This window comes from Rhinolophus sinicus, chromosome 5, assembly GCF_057876585.1.
Source record: "Rhinolophus sinicus isolate RSI-liver-muscle chromosome 5, RSI-T2T, whole genome shotgun sequence".
NCBI classification, from domain to species: Eukaryota; Metazoa; Chordata; class Mammalia; order Chiroptera; family Rhinolophidae; genus Rhinolophus; species Rhinolophus sinicus.
This window is the reverse complement of record NC_142505.1, coordinates 14,691,664-14,712,999: the sequence shown is the minus strand read 5'-3', so window position 1 is coordinate 14,712,999 and position 21,336 is coordinate 14,691,664. Positions and strand designations below refer to the sequence as shown.

General features: G+C 43.0%; 1 protein-coding gene across 3 annotated transcripts in view; it reads left to right on the top strand.

Moving 5' to 3' along the window:
- MLH1 (mutL homolog 1) overlaps positions 1 to 21,336 on the top strand; it is a 37,028-nt gene that overhangs the window by 14,156 nt on the left and 1,536 nt on the right. Inside the window, exons 10-18 of one of the 3 annotated variants that reach the window (XR_016021277.1) lie at positions 822 to 915; positions 1,823 to 1,976; positions 4,772 to 5,142; positions 6,841 to 6,989; positions 14,051 to 14,159; positions 16,499 to 16,562; positions 20,042 to 20,206; positions 20,346 to 20,815; positions 21,096 to 21,151. Coding sequence is in view for 1 of the 3 variants with exons in the window: in XM_019727652.3 (XP_019583211.3) it covers positions 822 to 915; positions 1,823 to 1,976; positions 4,772 to 5,142; positions 6,841 to 6,989; positions 14,051 to 14,159; positions 16,499 to 16,562; positions 20,042 to 20,206; positions 20,723 to 20,815; positions 21,096 to 21,209 (1,313 nt within the window). In the remaining 2 variants the exon portion in view is untranslated. Of the gene's footprint in view, positions 1 to 821; positions 916 to 1,822; positions 1,977 to 4,771; positions 5,143 to 6,840; positions 6,990 to 14,050; positions 14,160 to 16,498; positions 16,563 to 20,041; positions 20,207 to 20,299; positions 20,816 to 21,095; positions 21,210 to 21,336 lie in introns of those variants that run through there. The other 2 variants (XR_016021278.1, XM_019727652.3) reach the window with 2 other exon arrangements.

Here is a 21,336-nt window from a genome sequence, read left to right as displayed (position 1 = left end):
CAGTGACGTTATTGAGGGGGCTGTTGATGTAGTGAGCACTCAGAATAATAGTTTCCCTACTGATAAAATCACAGCCACTCTCCTCATTGGAAATAAAAAGATGTGACCTACCTTGGCTACACCGACACAGGACAGCAGATCGTCAGCAGGTCATCTGTCTGGGGAGAAAGGAAAGCTGTGTTATCTGAAAATAGATCTTCCTCTGATTTTAGTCTTACCTCTCCCAGCTTTTATTGTTTTCCACTCCCGCAAATCTGCCTCATTTCCGAAATTACCTTCAACATACATGCAGATACTTGTACTGCCTGACACGCCTGGACACCTCTTTATCCTTCTTGTCTCAGTTTGGATACCCCACAGCTGGAAGTCCCCGAGCATAGGTAGTTGGTCCTTCCTCTCAACATTTAGCACATACATCTCTCTAGTAATGCTTACCACTTGGAGTTTGAATTAGTTTATTCACCAGCCTATCCTCCCAGCACATGACACATGTGTGTATTTGCAGAATGAAGTCTGAGAGCTGATGTCATACTGCCCACTGCACAGCAAGGGCAAAGGTAGTCCACCCGGGCTGACGGGGGAAGGAAAGTGGGGAGGCAGAATTTACTGTCCGGTCTTGTTTCTGCTACGTGGGCGAGAGGAGAGAGCCCCATACCTGTAGGAAGATGCTGCAGGTAATGGGGACCCTTCCTTCCTGGTAGTCTGATGTGAGTATCACTTCAGAGGCATTCTTCCTGAGGTGATTTCATGGCACGGTACAAGTGTCACCTGTCACCTCACCCCTCAGGACAGTCTTTAACTGGTTACTTCCATTTTTTTAGATCGTCTGGTAGAGTCAACTTCCTTAAGAAAAGCCATTGAAACCGTGTATGCAGCATATTTGCCCAAAAACACACACCCGTTCCTGTACCTCAGGTAATGCAGTACCAGACTCCTCACCTAAGACTCACAAGGAACAGACATTCTATTCTGCTGCCCTTGAAAGAGATGGGCTTGCTAACAGCCTGATCGGAGTGAATCCCGTACAGCACTAGCGAAAGGATAGGTCCTGTCCCTTCTCACAGGTCAAGGGCGCAGTGTGCCTTCATTTGCTCCCTCCTGTAGCAGAATCGCACCCAGAGCCCCCATGTGGTGAAACAAAGGTGAATAACAGCTTGTCCCTGAACCAGGAAGAAACAAACCTGGTAGATAAACTCCTTCCTCCTCCCAAGTCCTCCCCGCGCCCTCTACTGACAAAGGTTCACATTACAAAGCTCTGTTATCACAGAGCAACCAAGGAAAGGTGGAGTTGGAGCTGAGGCAGTAAGTTGATAGCTGGCACAGCCTCTAAACTGACTTTTGTATTGCATTTTAACGATAGAAAGTTTTCTCACATGTATTCTTGTTTTGATCATATAATACTGAAAAATAAGGGGGGGATAGATTCATGGGTACAGATGAGAAAAGTGATGTTGTGACGTTAAGTGACTTACCCTAGTCACATAATAAGAAATTCCACTAGTTCTGGAATGATAATAACAGCTGACATATAATAAATGTGGCAGTTACTTGCAGAGTGCTTTCCATGAATTTAATCCCCACTTTACAAATGAAGAAACTGAGACAAAGAAAGATGATGTAATTTATACATAGTACATAGCTACACAGCTCTTTAAGTAGCAGCAGCAGCTTTTGAATGCAGATCACTCAGGTTTGATCTTGAAGTTCTAACCACTGTGTCATTTTGGCCTCCCCAAGTCTTTTGGCCGCCACGTACAACATGTGTGAATGTTTCCCCCATCACCTGCCATCTGAGGTCATTGTTCTCTTTTTCCCCGGCCAGTTTGGAAATCAGCCCCCAGAACGTGGATGTCAATGTGCACCCCACGAAGCATGAAGTTCACTTCCTGCACGAGGACAGCATCCTGGAGCGAGTGCAGCAGCACATAGAGAGCAAGCTCCTGGGTGCCAACTCCTCCAGGATGTACTTCACCCAGGTGAGGGTGCTGTCCCCCTGCTCTTTCTCTGGTGCCTTTGCCACCTTTAAAATGTAGCCCATCAGACGTGAGAACCCAGGTGTTTGCCTGTTGCTGTAAGGCTCTTTCCAGGTATAACTTTGGTATTTCTTTGAGCACCATTTCCGTCTTTGAACCTAACTGAAGGTATTGTCATGTTATCTGTGGGCCTGGAGTCATAAGGCCTGACTGCTCCCTCTGCCTGCATCTGGGACCTTAGACCGACTTCCTAGGAAGACGAGCTCTCTGAAACACAATGGGGCGCCTCTTCCATGTGTGCTCCTCCCTCGGAGATGTACAGGACGAGGCCGGTCCTACAGGCAGTACACAGGGCACTGTGGAGGGGCTGGGCCCTGGGGACGCAATGTGGCAGAGGACCTGCCACCCACTGCTGTCCCTGCTTCTGTGGCGTCCTCACAATACCTGCTGCCCCTGCCCACGGCAGGCCACCCCGGCCCGACTGTTTGGCCTTGGAGTCAGCTGCCTGCTCCCAGCTTGTGCCTTGCACTCTGCGGCCCCGGGCCAGTACAGCAAAAGCCCTGGTTTGCAGTGCAGCCATTTGGTATGAAATCAGGAGCCCTGGCGATGCCTGCAGTTTGTTCCAACGCAGGTATATTGGACAAGCTATTTCACTTTTCTGGGCTTTAAAATTACTGGCTGCAAAGTAGTAAATTTCTGCTTCCTAAAACCCACCTGTGGGTATTGCATAGGCAAATGAAGTAAATACATTGCAAGGGTTTTAAATTGTCCACGAGGAAAGGTTTTTTCCTTTTTGAGCAAAGTTGCTATCTTTTATTATTTAATTCTTTATTATTGAATATTTCTAAACACATAAAAGTAGATCACACAACAAATACCCACGTACCTATCACCCAGTTTTAACCATCAACATTTTACCATGTTTGTTTTTTCTCTCCCTCTCCTACTTGGGGGTGAGGAAAGGAGTGTTTTAAAGCATATTCCAGGTATTTATTTTTTACTTAGTACTTTATTATGTATTTAAAAATATTTTTTTATTGTATAACCTAATGTCCTTTTATACCTAATAAAATTAATAGTAATAATATCATTTACTATCCAGTCCACATTCAAATGTCCCAGTTGTCCAGAAACGATCCTTTTATATAGCAGCTTTGTTCAAATGTGTATCCGGTTAAGTTTCTCATTATGTGTGGTTGTTACTCATATGTCTTTTAAATCTTTTTTAAGTGTCTTTGAACTAGAAGTCACCCTACCTACCTTTTTTTGTTGTTCCCGTTGGCTTATTGTAAAGGTTTCCTGTAAAATATTACACATCTCAGATGGGCTGATTGCTTCTTCTTGGTGTCATTTAACTTATTGCAATCCTCCATGTTTTCTATAACCTGGAAATTAGATCTAGAGGCATGATGATATTCAGATTAAAAAAATGTTTTGCGAGAATTCTGGGTAGATGATGCCATGTACTTTCTATCACATCCCAGCAGGAGGTGCATATTTACTTGTTATGTCATTTTGGTGATTCAGCTGGTCACAGCCTGATTCCTTCATTGTGATGATCCCCACTGATACTTAGCTCAATGGTTTCACCATCCGTGGATAGCCATTACCTGCATCAGTCATTTCATTAAGATCGCAAGATTATGATTTTCCGATTGTATCATTTTCTTCTGTGTTAATTAATTCCTCTGTGTAGAATAACTTTTCCTCATTTGTTGGAGCTATGTGGTTTATCCTGAAATACACTTCATGGTAGAAAGTAAGAATAAATGCTGAATTCTGTCCCTTCAGTTATCCATTTGCAAAGGAATGAGTTGGTGTTCTAGCACTGTCCAGTGATGTTTAATGACATTTGCCTTTCTCTTTCTGTCTCTTCCTCACTCTTCCTCCCTCCCCATCTTTTTCTTTTTCTCATTATTTTGTCATAGCTGGTAACAAAGTAATATAATTTAACCAACTATTGTCATTTTTCTTTTTGATGCTCAAATTATCCCATCTAAACCAATGGTAGCCCCTTCAAGCTGATGGTGTTCTTGTCCTTTTGGCCCACTTCCATTAGTCTTTGGTCATTTCTTTGTTTCTGGCATGGCAAGATATTGTCGGTTCACTATGTACTTTCCCAGTCCAAGCCCCGAAATTGGCCACTTCTCCAAGGAGCTCTGATATATTGTAGTGAGGAGTGGTATTTAGAGACCATAATCTGTGACCAGAGGTTCCTCATTGCTACCGGGTGGTCCTTGCTTCTAGGCCTTTCCAGTGGACAGAGCTAAGAAGTATATATATTTAAAAACAAACAGTAGAATGGTGGTTGCCAGGAGCTGGGCAAGAGGGGAGAATGGTGAGCTACTGTTTAGTGGACACAGAGTTTCAGTTTGGGAGGATGAAAAAGTTCTGGAGATGAATGGTGGTGATGGTTGCACAACAGTGTGAATGTACTTAATGCCACAGAAATGTATACTTAAAACTAATCACATGGAAAATTTTGGGTTATGTATATTTTACTACAATAAAAAAATAAAATCCTCTTATGGCAGGAAAAAACTCCAAAAATATGAGAACTTTATGCGAATATTTCCATTTCAAACCAGTTTTAAGATTACAAAGATTTTGCTGAAGTTTTGAATTTTATATTTGTGTATCTTTAATTTTATACTTCAGATTTAGATCAGTTACATAATAATTCTATAATGATGATTTTACCAGGTTCTAGCTTCTTTCTTCAGTACTGCTCCATTTTGGGACCTGGCCTTCTGTACCTCGTATTCTGAATCTTCCCTCTGTCTTCTTTTTTGACACAGACTTTACTGCCAAGTCTTGCTGGCCCCTCTGGGGAGGTGGTTAAATCCTCAACAGGTGTGACCCTCACGTCTGCTTCTGGAAGTGGCAACAAGCTCTATGCCCACCAGATGGTCCGCACAGATTCCCGGGAACAGAAGCTCGATGCCTTTCTGCAGCCTGTGAGCCAGGCCCCATCCTGTCAGCCCCAGGCCATTGGAACAGTGGTTCCAGAGGACAGGACAGACACTTGTAGTACCAAGCAGCAAGATGAGGAAATGCTTGAACTCCCAGCTCCTGCTGAAGTGGCTGCCGAGAATCAGAGTTTGGAAGGGGAGGCGACTTCAGAAACATCAGAGAAGAGAGGGCCTCCTTCTAGCACGGACAACCCCAGGTATGGCCTTTTGGGAAAAGTGCAATTTGCATCCTTTGTTCTTTAATAAAACTGCCTCTGACTTGGACTTCTCATGAACAATTTGCATCTCCTCCCCGCCTGACTCGCCCTCTGCCTCTGATGGAACAGTGCTGTGACCTTGTCCACTCTCGAGAGTCTCGAGAGTCACCCATCACCATGGCCTTTGCAATACCTTAAATGTCCGTAATTCCAAGCATTAGTTAAAAACACATTGGAAAAAGAATCAGAAGACTTATGCTTTATTTTTAGTAATGAATTTTGATGAAGTCTCAACAGCAGAGGTGGCTAGACAGAGAACTCAAAATATCTGGAGGGTTCTCTTTCATCCTACTTTCACTCTTTTTAGGAAACCGTACTTTCTCAATTCAAATTAGGTATGAAACGCTCTGAAGCACATGAGCTAGTGGTGAGTGAGGCTAGAAAAAGAGGGCAGAATAACAGCAATAATGACTATCATTTAATTTGGGGCATTTGCAATATACAATCTGCAGCTTCTTGAAACACATCGCACTGAATTCCGTAAGGTGGGTATTTGTTATCTCATGTGTTCGGGTGCCTGTACCTGGAGCTCAGGGTGAAGTCCTTTGCCCAAGCTGCACGTCCACCTGGTGGCTGACCTCCATCCAAAACCCTGGCACTGATTGGCCATTGGAACTTGGATGATTTAACTCTAGTTTGCTCATTTCTGAGTCAGCCTAGTGAGACGACTTCTAAGGATGTTTTTCCAGAGAATTATAAAGGATGCTAACATTTATTGAGCACCTGCTATGTGCCATATGCTCTACAGACATCTCATTTCATGCTCTCAACAGCCCTGCTGGGAGGTATTACATTTCTGTTGATTGTTTGATGGACTAACACCACAAGCTATTTAACCACACATCAGTCATATCTTTTTAAACCAGAAATCAGATTGTATCACTCCTTTGCTGAAAATCAGTGGCTTCCCATTGCCCTTGGGATAAAAGCCCCGTGCCCTCCCTCCAGCCCACCACCATCCCCTCCCTCGTGGCGCTTTGTTCACACTGCTCCTGTGCGTGACCTGAGGTCACCGAGCTTCTTACCCTGCACTCTCACTGTTCCCTTGGCCTAGGAAGACTCTGGCTTCTTGTCACTGAGGTCTCAACTCAGATGTCGCCTCTTGCCAGAGGCCTTCTTTGTCCATTTGGCCGCACGTTCTGTCTCCCTTCCCCATCATTCTGTTATGTTACCTTGATTTTTTCATTGCATTTGTTGCCACTTAAAACTGTTTTTGACTTCCCCACTAGAAAGGCAGCATCGTGAGGGCAGGCAGCGTGTCTGTCTTGTTCATGGCGGTATGCTGTGGCTATTATGACAATGTCTGATGGGGAGGTAGATGGAGGACTGAAGAATGAGACGGCACAGTCAGCTCACTTGCTCACGGCCCTGCAGCTCTTTGGGGCTGAGCTGGACTCTCAAGGCCTGTGTGCAGTGGCCGGCTGCTGGGAGCTGAGGGCTGTCAGATAAGCAGTGTGCTGGAGGGCAGACTGACCTTACTGGCCTGCCACCAGCACAGGGATCCCTCCCCAGATGTGCAGAGGCAGCTGAGAGCAGCTGCTCCCTTCTCCAAAATGCAGTACACCAAATGTGGCTGACTTGAAAAAAAAAAAAGGAAAAGAACAGGGATGATCTGCCAGTTCCTTATCTTCATTGCAGAAAGAGACATCGGGAAGTCTCCGACGTGGAAATGGTGGAAGATGAGTCCCGAAAGGAAATGACAGCAGCTTGTACCCCCCGTAGAAGAATCATTAACCTCACCAGTGTTCTGAGTCTCCAGGAAGAAATTAATGAGCGGGGACATGAGAGTACGTAAGTGCCCAGGCCTGTCAGGGACTCCGAGGGCCGGGACTGCTCATGTCCGGTGTTTGGAAATGCAGAAAGTGTTCAGGTTAGGAGAGCCGCTGCAGTGTGCTGAGCAGACCTCCCTTCCCTTACTGACCCGCAGCAGCAGCAGCACTTTAAAGACAGTTTTCAACTGGTAGAGAAGGGAAAAATCGTCTCTGGTTTTAATCAGAATTAATCGGTATTCTCATTAAACCAGAGGAGTCGGTATAAAGCAGTCATTTAAATAACCCTCAGTTTGTTTCTTAGCTTAACACAGTGTACTGATCAGCAAAATTCCAATCCTTGGCCTGACTGGGGTGTGCTGTTGCTGAAAGTGCACAGGCTTTGGAGGGCCTTGGGTTCATATCCCGGCACTTCTGCTTCTACTGTGTGACCTCAGACTTGTGACTTGACCTTTCTGTACCTCCATTTGTCCTCATCTGTAAAATTAGGTGAATTTTACCCTTGAAGATTATTGTGCTGATTAGAGATAGCGTGTAAGTAAAACACTTGTTACAGAGTGAGGAATCAGTAGATAACTTTCATATCCTGAAGACAAAGTAAAAATCATTATCATCCTCAGAAACAGTTTTTCAGAGTCCCTGAGTGGAGGACTCCATTTTGGTCCCCGTTTCTTCTAAACTAACTGAAAGAGCTAGTTACCTCCTGGGGATGAACTCACCCAGGGATGGGGATGTAGAACAGCCACTCGTCCCTAACAACAATCCTCACCCCACATGAGTCAGCCAGTAAGGCTCCAAGTGTGGACATCACTGCTCCAGGCCCCATAGGGCAGCTCTGCACGTGAGTCCACACAAGTTAGCAAGGGCGTCCCCACTTCTTATCTATAACACAGTTCTTGATTAAAATAAATTTCAACACTGCTATGAAATGTATCTCAAAATGTGACAGCTTGGATTAACTTTTAAAGGAAATGGGGGGCTGAGGAGCAATTTAGTACCTTTCCCACTAATCCTTACCCTTCTAAAACAGATGGTCTGACTCAGTGGCCTTCTCCATTTTCTCTGTCTCAGTCACCACTTGTTTGAACGAATTCAGGAAGGCCTCAATTTGCCTTTTCTTGTTCATTCTCTCTTTTCTTAGCACTCCGGGCCTTTGTCTGCATGTGGGGGAACATATAGGGAGTCTCTACCTTTGGGAAGGGTAGAAACTTCCTGTGGCTAAGGTCCTGCCAGTTGTGGGAGTAGCTGCCAGTTGGCTTCTGATTTTTGTTTCCATGAGGATTTGTTCCGGTTGCTCTTTCCCTCTTTCTGGCTTTCAAGCTGGGAGCTTTTAAAACCATTTAAAATAATATAAGAAAGGTGGGCTATTCCTTGATTTATTTAGCAGTCTTCCTTGCAGTAGTTTTAATGGGCAGACTCCCTCAGATTTGGAATTTACTCAGTTTTCTTTAAGGGTTTGTAGCTGTCATGCAAAGCAGGGTTTTTAAAGTGAAAATTTCAATACATTTCTGAATGGGTGCAAACTATTTTCAATGCACTATAAACTTAACCTGTGTCAAGTTTGATCAGGTTTGGCATCCATGGCTGAGACTAAGATGATGAATCTAAATGTTCTAAAATTGTATATTCATACATGTTATCTCGTTTAATTCTAGAATAGTCTGGTAAGGGAGAAAGCAGATGCTGTTAACTGTGTTTTAAAGATGAGGAAATGGAGTGGAAGATGGAGGAGAGGACAGATTAGTTGGAACATCCCAGGTACATGCCTGTTGAGGGTGGGTAGTTACTGGCATGAGCTGCACGCAGCGAGGCAGCCCAGTATTTAGATGCAAAACCACATCAGCTGGCTGTGTGGGACAGGCACGCCCTGTGACTCTGACCTGAGACTGAGGCACGCTGCCGTAGGGTCTCCAAAGGGAGTAGCTGTGTGTGACGTGTGGACTGGAGTGAGCAGTTCCTTTGGATCCAGACGAAGTCTGCTGAAGCTCCTGCCAGCTGCACCATTCCTTAGCTTGTTGGGAATTTGTTCACCTTTTTGGGGCACCATTTTCCTGCTCTGTAAAATGCTACGGTGGCAGCCTTTCCTGGGCTTTGTGATGGACACCTCAGACACCATGTGCGTGCTTTGTAAACTCCAGGCCTCCATTCCGGGGAGGGACCTCTGCCTTGGGTCCTGCCCGCTGGCATTTGGTTTCCACCCGTAGCCCGCAGCAGGGGAAGCTCTTTGTCTTTGAGTTGAATGCTGTACAGGGACTTCTCTGGAGCTCAGAAGTGGTGAGGTCGGCCCCTCACCTTGATAGACCAACAGCCTGGCTACTCCCCCATAGAGCTGTGCCGCTGGCCCAGGAAGGAAGGAAGAGACTGTCCCTGTGACATTCTTAGTCGCACTTATTTGTATTTCATCAGTGTGTTGTCTATGCAGGGATCGTGTCTGTTGAGCTCACTGCCTCGTTGGCGCCCGGCAGAGTGCCTGGCATATGGACTCCGTAGGTATTTGCTAAAAGAGTGCTGAGTAAATGACTGAGAGGAGCAGCCTGGGGGGTGAAGCCCTAGAATTTATTCTGAAGGGAAGTCCAAGTTGAACACTCAGACAACTCCTGAGTCTGGTGGGTTTGCCCATTCCTGGTGGGCACAGATTTAGTCAGCAAGTAAGGTGATTTTTTTTTCATTTTTTAATTGGGTAACAGCGTGTATTTTCCAGGACCCATCAGCTCCAAGTCAAGTCATTGTCCTTCAATCTAGTTGTGGAGGGTGCAGCTCACTGGCCTATGTGGGAATCAAACTGGCAACCTTATTAAGAGCACACGCTCTAACCAACTGAGTTAACCAGCTGCCCCAAGTGAGATGAATTTTTGGCCCAGTAGCCAGTCAAATGTTCCATGGAATTAAGCTCATCTCGGATCATGGATAACTTACTTATTGCTTCTCCCGTAATTCTGATCTGTAAATTCATGAGTGAGGACAAGAAATGTCCTAAGTTGTTTGCTGCCATTTTAATGTGAAAGTGTGCTTCGCATTTTATCCACAATTTGAATTTATTGCCTTGGTCTTTGGCAAACAGTCCTGCGTCTAAATGTTCTTACCCATACTGGCACCAAATGAATTTCTCTGGTACATGAAATTAGTTCAGCCAACATTTGTCAAGTATCTTCTTGGTACAGAGTGTGCCCTGCCGAGCCCTGAGGCAGAGAGTGAGATGAATGACCCATGACTCCTGCCTTGAAGATAGCACAGTGTCGTGGGGACTGTTGAATAAATAACTGGCTGCAACATCAGGCAGAATAAGAGACGCTGTGTAACAGAGAGGCCACTTCAGCAGAGCCCCATGTGAGATCTGCCTGGGGGCTTCCTGACCATCTCACTGGCACCCAGGGCTTCTCTGCAGGAGGTCGCCTGGACCTAGGGGACTGGTTGCCCTTCCCTGGGGTTTGCCTTTCCTTTCTGCTTCTCCGAAAAGACTGCTGGGACCCAAGGCCTCCTTGTGAACGCAGATGTGCAGTTTGGCTTTGAAGCACAGAACTTTGTCCCATTTTGCCGCTGACAATGGTAGGGAAAGGCCCACAAATTTCTGGTGCTGTGGGGTCTTTAGGAGAGGAATGAAATACAGGTCTGATAAGAGGCCCTGAAGAGGTCCATGTCCTCGTAGCCGGTCTTCTCTGTTGATTGGCTGCAGCTCGGGAAGCCCTGTGCCCAGGAGCAGCCGCCCCCACCCCCGCTCGCCGGCTACACTTCAGTAGCTGCGGATGCCGCAAACGTTCCATGACAAATCTGTGGAAAAATCTCTGACCCTTCTTAGTGGATTATACTGCTTCTCTTTCCTCCAGTGCCTCATTATTCAAGATTATTTGATGTTCTCCAGCTTTTAAAATAATCATTTTCCGCCTACACAGAACATCCTGCTGAGACATTGAGTTTCCAGTGGGAACAGAGGGGAACACTTACTCTAAAACTGAAGAAAATAAGCTGCTTCTTATGGGGGGGAGCAGGGAGTGTTGCAGAACTTATGTAACAATGAGAATTCACTTGTGATGCCCAAGCTTTAAAAAAAGTATAATAAAAATGTGATGTGCAGGCTTGTTGCTGCCCCCACGACCCCTACCCTGTTGTCTCCAGCGCCTCGTCCCCCAGCCCCCTTAATGGTGGTAATGTTTTTACTTCTTTCATTAAGACACACACACACACACACACACACACAAGTATATACGATATATCAGTAAATGAAAATCATATTTATCAAGTACATGTAGGATCTACAGAAGGAAACGAAGGACATGTGCTAAAACAACGCCATCACCTTTGTAGCTTTTAGTTCTGGTTGCCTTTCCCATCCCCTTCCCTTCTCCCTTCAGGGTAACTAGACCCTAAATTTTGTGATGATTATTTCCTTTCTTTTTGTTGTAGTTTAACCACCCATATTTGTAGACCTAAAAAACTTGTTTAGTTTTACAAGTCTTAAATTTTACATAAATGGAATTATACTGTGTTTTTCTGAGATATATTTACCAGGGGTGCCAAAAAAATGGATACAAGTGGACACTTAGGTCAACGTTGCTCAAGCAGTAGTTCTCCGTGATCAGAAGTGTCTGGATGTTGATGGTAACCACTTTGAGCACCTCTTGCAATTGCAAAAGTCAAATGTGACTTGTATTCATCTTTTGTTAACAGTATATATTGAATATTACAACGGTAATACGGTTTTCCTTTCTTAAAATATGTATACATTTTTTTGGCACCCTCTTTATACATTCCTAAAATGGCATCCATCTTTTCTGTGTGATAGATTCCACTTCATGACCACATTGCATGTTCATTCTGCTGTTGAGGGACATTTGGAGGACTCATGGCCTCATCCCTGCCTCTCACAGCCCGTCCATTTTCCCACCTGTGACAGGATCAAGAGCTTGGCCCGCTGGCTGGGAAACTCTGCCACAGGGTACACAGTTAGGAGAGTTACTGTTGGGTCATAAAATGACAAAGCATTTTGCAAACGGTTCAGATACATGTACAGTCCCACCAACAATGTGAAGAAGTTGCATTTGCTCCACTCTTTCTCCAGTGTTTGATATGGTCAGATTTTTTACCAGTTTGGTGTTTGTGAAATGAAATCTGATGGTGGTTTTTATTTGTGTTTCTCTGGTTACGGATAAAGTTGAGTCAGTGTATTTCCTCTTCTGTTAAGTACTCTTTCAGGTTTTTTGCCCATTTTTTTCTGTTGGGTTTTTGTTTTTTTTCTAACTGATTTTCAGAGTTCTTTATATATTCTGAATAGTAATCAGGTACATGGAAATATCTTCTCCCAATTTAGGGCTCATCTGGTATTTTTTTATTATTTTTTATAAACACTGGTTTTATGAACAGAAATTTTTAGATTTAATGTAGGCAGATTTTATGAATTGTTCTTTATAGACTGGCTCTTTTATCTTATTTAGGAAATTCTTCTCTCTCTAAGATAATTTAATATATGCTCTTACATTGTCTCCTAAAATGCTTGCACTTGAATCTCTGTTCCCCTGGAATTCATCTGTGGTGTGTGGCATCAGTCACAGTTTTCATGTGAAGATCTCACCGTTCCATAAGACATTGTTCCTGTCAGTTTGTTTGGATTCAGCGAATATTATTTGCTCATACATTCTTTCCCTCTGACCTTTCATGGTCTGCCCTAAGCACATCCTTCATTGCGGCTTGGGTGGCAAACTGAGTTTTACTTTGTCATCCTTATTTTGAAAACTTTTTTGGTTGGGTTTAGTATGTCAGATTGGCAATTATTTTTTCTTGAGGTGTTATTCTATCAGTTTTCAGCTTCTACTGTTGCTATTGAAAGTTCAGCTTTCAGTCTTATAGTTTATTACCTTGTGGGTAATCTCTCTCTCGTCTCTGAGTGCTTTTAAGATCTCTTTTCTTTAGGGTCCTACAATATCTCTGTGTCAGGTGTGGATTTTGCTGGGCTTTGGAGCTGAGGCTCGGTGTCTTTTATTACCTCTCTTTTCCATCTTTGTCTCTGTGCTGCGTTCTGGATAATTTCTTTAGATCCACCTTCCAGTTAATTACCTCGCCAGCTTTGTCTAACCTGTTGTTAAGTCTGTCTTGATTTTTAATTTCAATTCTTGTATTTTTCAATTTTAGAAGTTTTACTTGGTTCTTTTGGAAATCTTGATCATTTTTGATAGTCTCCTGCTACTAACTGTTTTAATACTTCTTAAACATACTGAACATACTTTATCTTCTTTGCTGATATTTCCAGTCTCTGAAACCTTTGCAGATACGGTTCTATGCTTTCTTCTATACTCGAATTCTTGGTGCCTGGTTTCTTTGTGTGTTTTCTAATTGTTGACTGCTACTTCCTGGTACTGTATCTGTGAAGAATTATTTGAAGCCTGGATTGAAGATGAATTTCTCCAGAGAATTTGCATTTGATTCTGTCAGGGACCTGGAGGAACAGTCAGCCTGGAATCAGTTTAAACTAAAATCTGCACTTAAGGATTCCAGGCAGCCCGCTTAGTGTGAATCCTGGCTGCAGAAGCACGTGAGGACCAGCTGATGGTTACAGATTCTCAGGGGGATAATTTTTTCTTTACTCCCAGCACTAAGGCTGGAGGCTGGTGGGCACTGACCTTTGAGGGGCAGGGACGTGGGACATGTTAGTAGTTCTTTCCTTTCACACTGAGGGAGTCCTTGGGGTCTCAGCTTCATGTGCTGGGGAAGTAGTCTGTTTGACTCCCCATTTCAAACCATTTCTAGGCTTCTGTTGTTTTTTTTCTCCACACCTGAGAGCCTGCAGAAACTAAAGTTCATGATTCCTGAGGTTCCCTTAGCATCTGGATAAAGCTGGCTTCAGAGCTCTCCTTACTTCTCTGGCTTCCTGCTTTGCCTTAGATTGTGGACTTTGAGTATTCTTGACTCTTTGGTAATTCCTTGCTGAATTATGAAAGATTAGTTATGCTTTATTCCTCATTTGTTTTCCTCAAGAAGTTCGGCTCAGCACCTTTGCTTGTTTGTTGTCTCTACCTATGATGCTTGGTGCTTTGGGCTGCAGAGAGGTGTTGGTGGGATGCCATCACTTACCTGTTTTTGTTTTCCAGCTCTGCGGGAGATGCTGCATAACCACTCCTTTGTGGGCTGTGTGAATCCTCAGTGGGCCCTGGCACAGCACCAGACCAAGTTATACCTGCTCAACACCACCAAACTTAGGTAAGTCAGAGAGTGTGTGAAAACAGCAGGGCCGCCAGACAAGTGGTCTTGGAGGCACAGGCCCCAAAACCGGGGAGAACAGCCTGGTGCAGTTGGAAAGGGCCCAGGCTTCGGAGTCCAACACACGTAGTCTCAAATCCAGGTTCAGCCATTGACCATTGATGTGACCGCGGACAAGTTCCTTTCCAAAACTGCATCTCAGAATTTTCATCTGTAAATTGGGATAAATGTGCAGACTTTTGTGAGGATAAGAAATACCCTGAGAAGCCTAGTGCTTCATGTTCAGTGACTGTTGGCTGCTGTGAACCAGGTGTTGAGGGCTTAGTGCTCATAGAGCATTGTAGCATCTGCTGTGTACTGCAGGGTACGGTGGGGATGCAAGAGAAAGAGGTCCTGATGCCTCCTTGCCTCCCAGCTTTGGGAATGTGGCGAAGGCTTACTCCAGCCACCAAACAAGCCAGTGGGGTTGATGAGCACAGGAAGGGTGATCCCAGCCGTGCCATTTCTGTTGATTGTTTCCAGGGACGTTGGTGGATGACTCCTGTTGAGTCAAGAACCAGTATTAAATATGTTCTTTAGTCGGTAGTAGACGGGAGGGTGACGCCACCTTCCATCTACTTTTCCCCACTAAGCGCTTCTGTGGCCCCCACAGTGCTGCTTGGCCCTGCAAGTGGGGCAGCCGCTGTATGTTGCTTGCAGTTGGCACACGGAAGAAAAACCTGTTTGCGCTCCCTGACCTAGAAACTGCCCCGGTTCAGCAGTTTACTGTTAGCACACATGCCTCCTTGGATATTTGGAACTCATTCCTCCTGAGCTTGGAAACCCTTTTGGTGCAGCTCTGTTCAGAGTCCATTGTCTTTGAGAATCCTCAGGCTTCCACAGTGAGCTGACTCTTATTTCTTTTCCAGCATATCTAAGTGCATGATTTCCAAGCCTCTGAATCACAGCTTTGTCCAGGTTTTTTCATGTCAGATGTGAATCCAGGCCAGTCTCAGAATTTCAGCTATTAATAAATGTGAACGGTTTCCCAGTGAGAAGGTCAACACAGAGAAAGAACCAGGTTCTGAGTGCAATGTCTAGAGCCAACTCTTTCCTTTCCCACTTTACTAACTATAACTCACTGGGAGCCTCAGTTTCCCCACTGTAATGCAGGCATAGCAGATGCTTCATCTGTTCTGATAAAATGAAAAGAAGTCTTTAACAAGACCTATATGGTTCAAATTGCATTCAGAACTATGAAGTACCATTTATTTCAATTCTATATTTTTGTAAGTAGTTCATTGTATACTTCACAGCTTTTTTGTTTTGTTTTGAGGGGATGTGATTTAATCTTATTTTCAATTATAGTTGGCATTCAATATTATTTTAGATTAGTTTCAGATGTACAGCATAGTGGTTAAACATTTATATAATTTAAAAAGTCATCCCCCCCAGTACCCACCTGGCACCATAAATAATTATTACAACATTATTGACTAAATTCCTTACGCTATGCTTTATATCTCCATGACTGTTTTGTAACTACCATTTTGTACTTCTTAATCCCTTCACCTTTTCCATCCAATCCCCAACCCCTTTCCCATCTGGCAACCATCAGTTCTCTGTATCTATGAGTCCGTGTCTGTTTTGTTTGTTTATTTTGTTCTTTAGATTCCACAAATAAATAAATTTGTAATGGTATTTATCTTTCTCTGATTTTTTTTACTCAGCATAATACCCTCTAGGTCCCTCCATGTTGTCACAACCTCAAAGCTGCTTTTGAAATGTTGCCAGCCAGTGCATCGTCCTAAAGCATATACCAGCATAGGCTGATTCTGCTTTATGTCCACCCCTGATTGTTTAGAAAGTCTCTGTGCTCTCCTATACATTCCATAGTATTAGGTTGTGCAAAAGTAATTGCAGTTTTTGCAATTTTTAACCTTTTAAACCGCAATTACTTTTGCACCAACCTAATATTTTTAATGGTGAGATATAAAAGAATATGATTTATAGGATTCTTTATAAGTGGGAAAAAGGCGAGCAAACAGAAACTCTGTCAGTTTCATTGCAGGTGTCAAAACCTTGCATAGCACCAGAGCGTGGGTGAGAACCAGCCGGACTCGGTCGCAGTGCTTGAGCCTGTGCGTAGAGGCCGGCCAGAGCCCTGGCTGCAGCGCATTAGAATCCTCGCTCTGTGGAGGAAAAGGAGATCTTGGTAGCCTGTTAAACAGCTTCCACAGCAAGGCAGAACCATCTGTGTCCCATCCAGTTTCAGGGGTAGTTCTCCCCTTTGTCCCTACGGTTTGGCTCTCACGCAGGGATTCAGCTTTTCCTTAAAATCATTTCATTTGTATTTTCAGTGAAGAACTGTTCTACCAGATACTCATTTATGATTTTGCCAACTTTGGTGTTCTGAGGTTATCGGTAAGTTTATTTTCTGCCTCTCGTTTCTGAAACTTCAACAACTGGTTATTTCTGAAATTAATAGCTTTACCCTGATCTCTTATTTGTAGTATATTAAATTTTTCTAAATATGCGTAGGATAGTTTCTGTATTATATGATTTACATATGGAGGTATCTTTAATTATAATAGTTTTATACAAAGCAGAACTGTCATTTGGTAGCCAACTTAAACAATGCTTTTTATTATTATGGAAATTAATTTATCTATTTAAGAAAACTGGTAGAGATAAAAATATTAATAGAAATAAATGTTCTCTAAAGCCCATGACTTAAACACAACCCCAACCAAGAATTTTAGTCCATTTTTTCCAAAACTTTTTCATTGCCTAATTTTAATTTAGAGTTAAAATCACACTACATATCTGTGTAATTTCATATCTTCTTTTTACATGGACACACTCCATAAAAAAGCCTTTTGGAATTTTTATTGGGATTGTGTTTAATCTATAGATCAATTTGGGGAGAAAAATCTGTTGTTAGATTTATCCTTTAGTGTTTCACATTATTTGATGCTATTGTAGATGACGTTTTAAAAAAAATTCCAATTGTTTATTGTAAGTATGTAGAAATACAAGTGTTTTTGTACATTGGTCATGTATCTTGCAAACTTGTTAAACTCACTCATTAGTTGTAATAAGATAAGATTCCATCAGATTTTCTACGTAGATCATAGTGTCTGAATAAAGACAGTTTTATTTCTTCCTGTCTGGGCTGGATGCCTTTTGTTTCTCTTGCCTGATTGCACTGGTTAGAATCTTAGTACAATATTGAATAGAAGAGGTGAGAACGGAAATCCTTGTCTTGTTCCTGTTGTAGGGGAAAAGCATTCAGTTGTTCCGCTGTAGGTAGTTTTGTAGATGCCCCTTATAAGGTTGAGGAAGTTCCCTTCTCTTCCTTGGTTGCTTAGAGTTTTTATTCAGGAATGATGTTGAATTTTTTCGAGTACTTTTTCTTGTATCTGTTAAGATAACTGTATAGTTTTTTTTCCCCTAGTTTGTTAATATAGGAAATTAATTACATTGATTTTCATATATTAAACCAGTCATGCATTCCTGGGATGAACCCTACTTGTAGCCAGTGTATTATCCTTGTTATTTATTATTGGAATTGATTTGCTAAAATTTTGTTTACAATTCTTACATCTGTGTTCATGAATGGTATTGGTTTGTAATTTCCTTGTAATATCTTTGTCTGGTTTTGGTGTCAGGGTAATTGGGTCTCATAGAATGAGTTGGGAAGTATCCTCTCCTTTTCCATCTTCTGAAGGACTTTGTGTACAATTGGTGTTTATTCCTTTACTGTTTGGTGGAATTCACCAGTGAAGCCATCTGGGTCTGGAGATTTCCTCAGAGGAAGGTTTTTAACTAAAAATTCAATTTATTTCATAGAGAGAGCTATTCAGATGAACTTTTTCTTCTTAAATGAGCCTTGGTACTTTGTGTTTTTTTTTCAAGGAATTTGTCCATTTAAATTTTTGAGTTTATTGGCATGAGGTTGTTCATAATATTTTTTATTATTATTTTAATGTCTGTAGATCTGTAATGACGTGACCTCCCTCATTCCTACTTTTTTTTTTTTTTTTAAGATTTTATTGGGGAAAGGGAACAGGACTTTTATTGGGGAACAGTGTGTACTTCCAGGACTTTTTTCCAAGTCAAGTTGTTGTCCTTTCAATCTTAGTTGTGGAGGGTGCCGTTCAGCTTCAAGTTGTTGTCCTGTCAGTCTTAGTTGTGGAGGGCACAGCTCAGCTCCAGGTCCAGTTGCCATTGCTAGTTGCACGGGGTGCAGCCCACCATCCCTTCCGGGAGTCATCAACCTTGTGGTTGAGAGGATGCGTTCCAACCAACTGAGCCATCCGGGAGCGGCAGCTCAGCTCAAGGTGCTGTGTTCAATCTTAGTTGCAGGGGGTAGAACCCACCATCCCTTGTGGGAGTCAAGGAATCGAACTGGCAACCTTGTGGTTGAGAGCCCACTGGGCCATGTGGGAATCGAACCGGCAGCCTTCGGAGTTAGGAGCACGGAGCTCTAACCGCCTGAGCCACCGGGCCGGCCCCCTCATTCCTACTGTTGATAATTTATATCCTCCTTTTAGGTGATCAATCTGGCTAAAGGTTTATTAATTTTATTTATCTCAAACCAACTCTGACTTTTGGTTTCATTGATTTTTCTCAATTTTTCTTTCATTGATATCTGCTCTGATTTTTTCCTTTCTTCTTATTTTAGGTTTAATTTGCTCTTCTGTTTCACATTTCTTAAGGTGGAAGCTGGGGTCACTCATTTGAGATCTTTTTTCTAAGATAGGTGTTAAGTGCTATAAATTTCCCTTAAGTACTGCTTTAGCAGCTTCCCACAAATTTTGATGTTTCTTTCATTTTCATTCAGATCAAAATACTTTCTGATTTCTCTTGATTTCTTCTTTGACCCTCAGGTTATTCAGAAGCATGTTATTTAGTTTCTACTTGGGAATTTTCCAGAGACTGATTATTTTAATTTAATTCCATTTTGGTCAGAAACCATACTTGAATCCTTTTACACTTACTGACATGTTTTATGGCCCAAAATATGGTCTATGTTGGTAAATGTTCCATGTGCACTTGAAAAGAGTTTGTATTCTGGTCTTGAGTAGAATGTTGTATAAATGGCAAGTGTATCAAGTTGATAGTGAAACTTAAATTGTCTATATCCTGGTTTTCTGTCTACTTGTTCTGTCAGTTATTGAGAAAGGGGTATTAAAACCTCCAGCTGTAATTGTGAATTTGTCTATTTCTCTTTGCAGTTCTATCTATTAGTTTTATCCTTCATGTTTTTAAAGCTCTGTTTATTGAGTGTATAAACATTTAGGATTGTTAAGTCCTTTTGATTGAGTCCTCTAGGATTATGAAAAAATAAGAACAGTGCACTGTGGGTTTAGAACATGTAAAGGGAAAATGTATGACCACAGTAACGAGATCAGAAAAGGAAAAATGGAAGAAAATTTAGCCATCTTATTTTTAACAATCGCTTTCAGTGTTCTTCCTTAGTAAGATGATTTATCTAAAATATCATTTAACTTATTCACCTTCCCCCTTGCTTTGGTTATGGTAAGGCAGTAGAAAGAAATGAATGGTCTTGATCTGCCTAGTGATTTTCTAGAAAGAAGGAAGTGGAATCTTTAAAACTACACAATAGGGAAGTGCCTCCTCACAGCCTCACCCTTCCTACCTGCTCAGCAGGCGATTTGTCTGGCACAGCCTCTGTTGAAATGGCCATTGGTGAGGAACACGGGGTTTTGTTGTGGATTTTGTTGTTTTCTTAGGGAATGAGTGTTAGATCTGTGGGTTCTCACCTCCAATTGGGACCATGGTTTTGTGACTCTTCTAATAGTGGTTTTGAGGGAAAATGTGGGCTTCTTTGGAGGCCCTGTTAATGCTTGCTCTTTAACGTTCTTGCTCCTTCCCAGGAGCCAGCACCACTCTTTGACCTCGCCATGCTCGCTTTAGATAGTCCCGAGAGTGGCTGGACAGAGGAAGATGGTCCCAAAGAAGGACTTGCCGAATACATTGTTGAGTTTCTGAAAAAGAAGACTGAGATGCTTGCAGACTATTTCTCTTTGGAAATTGACGAGGTGTGTGACAGCCATTTTTATGCCTGTTGTATCCTTCAGAATCAAATTCTGTAGTTGGTCCAAGATCAGGAGACTCGGCATTTGCATTTCTAGGCTACCCTACAGTTTTATCATCCATCGTGCCCATTGCTGTTCCCAGGGTGAAGGACCCAGACACAAAGAACAGCTGAATGCCCCAGTCCCTGCAAGCCAGTGAATGAGTTCATGCTGCGTCCCTGGTTCTCCTGTTTCTTCCTCTTACCCCTTCACTTCGGGGCTTTCCTTCTCAGTAAGACCATTGGTTGGTGAGCAGATCAAAGAAGAGGTTGTTCTGTTACATGTCGGGACAAAAAGCTCTTGCAGGTGCTTGGCTCTTAATTGCCCCCCTTGCCCAGCCCAGCCCAGCACCTGCCCACCAGAATGATACGTATGAGGAGAAGACCTGGAGGAAGCTCTGGGGAAATGGAATTTGTTTAAACTAAACTGTAATAGTATTATTTCTTGGCCCCCTGTCCTGGCCTTTCTTCCTACAAACAGGAAGGGAACCTGATTGGCTTGCCCCTTCTGATCGACAACTACGTGCCCCCATTAGAGGGTCTGCCGATCTTCATTCTTCGACTAGCCACTGAGGCAAGTGATCAAACCCGTACTAAGTAGGTGGGTATGTGGGTGTGTGCTAGGAGGGCACTGGGCCCTGCCTTCGTTTGGAGTAATAAAGATGAAAAGGGTAAAATAGCTAAAGGCCCTCTTGTACCCCCATCTACCCCAGTGATACTCAGCGGTTCCAATTTACAGCTTTAATGCCTAAAAGGTCACATTTAGGTTTAAAGTCATCTGTGATCTCCATTTAGAAATCAGGTGTGTTTAAAGCACATGCTTGTGTTGAGGTATTGAATTCTCTTTGGACCAGGTGAACTGGGATGAAGAAAAGGAATGTTTTGAAAGCCTCAGTAAAGAATGTGCTATGTTTTACTCCATCCGGAAGCAGTATATATCTGAGGAGTCGACCCTTTCAGGCCAGCAGGTACTGTGGTGATGCACGCTGGCACCCCAGGACTGGGATGGGCCCTCACACAACCATTAGGAGATGAAACATGCTCATCTCTAAATTCCTAGGATTTCATTGTCCATAAGGGTTAAACGCAATGGTC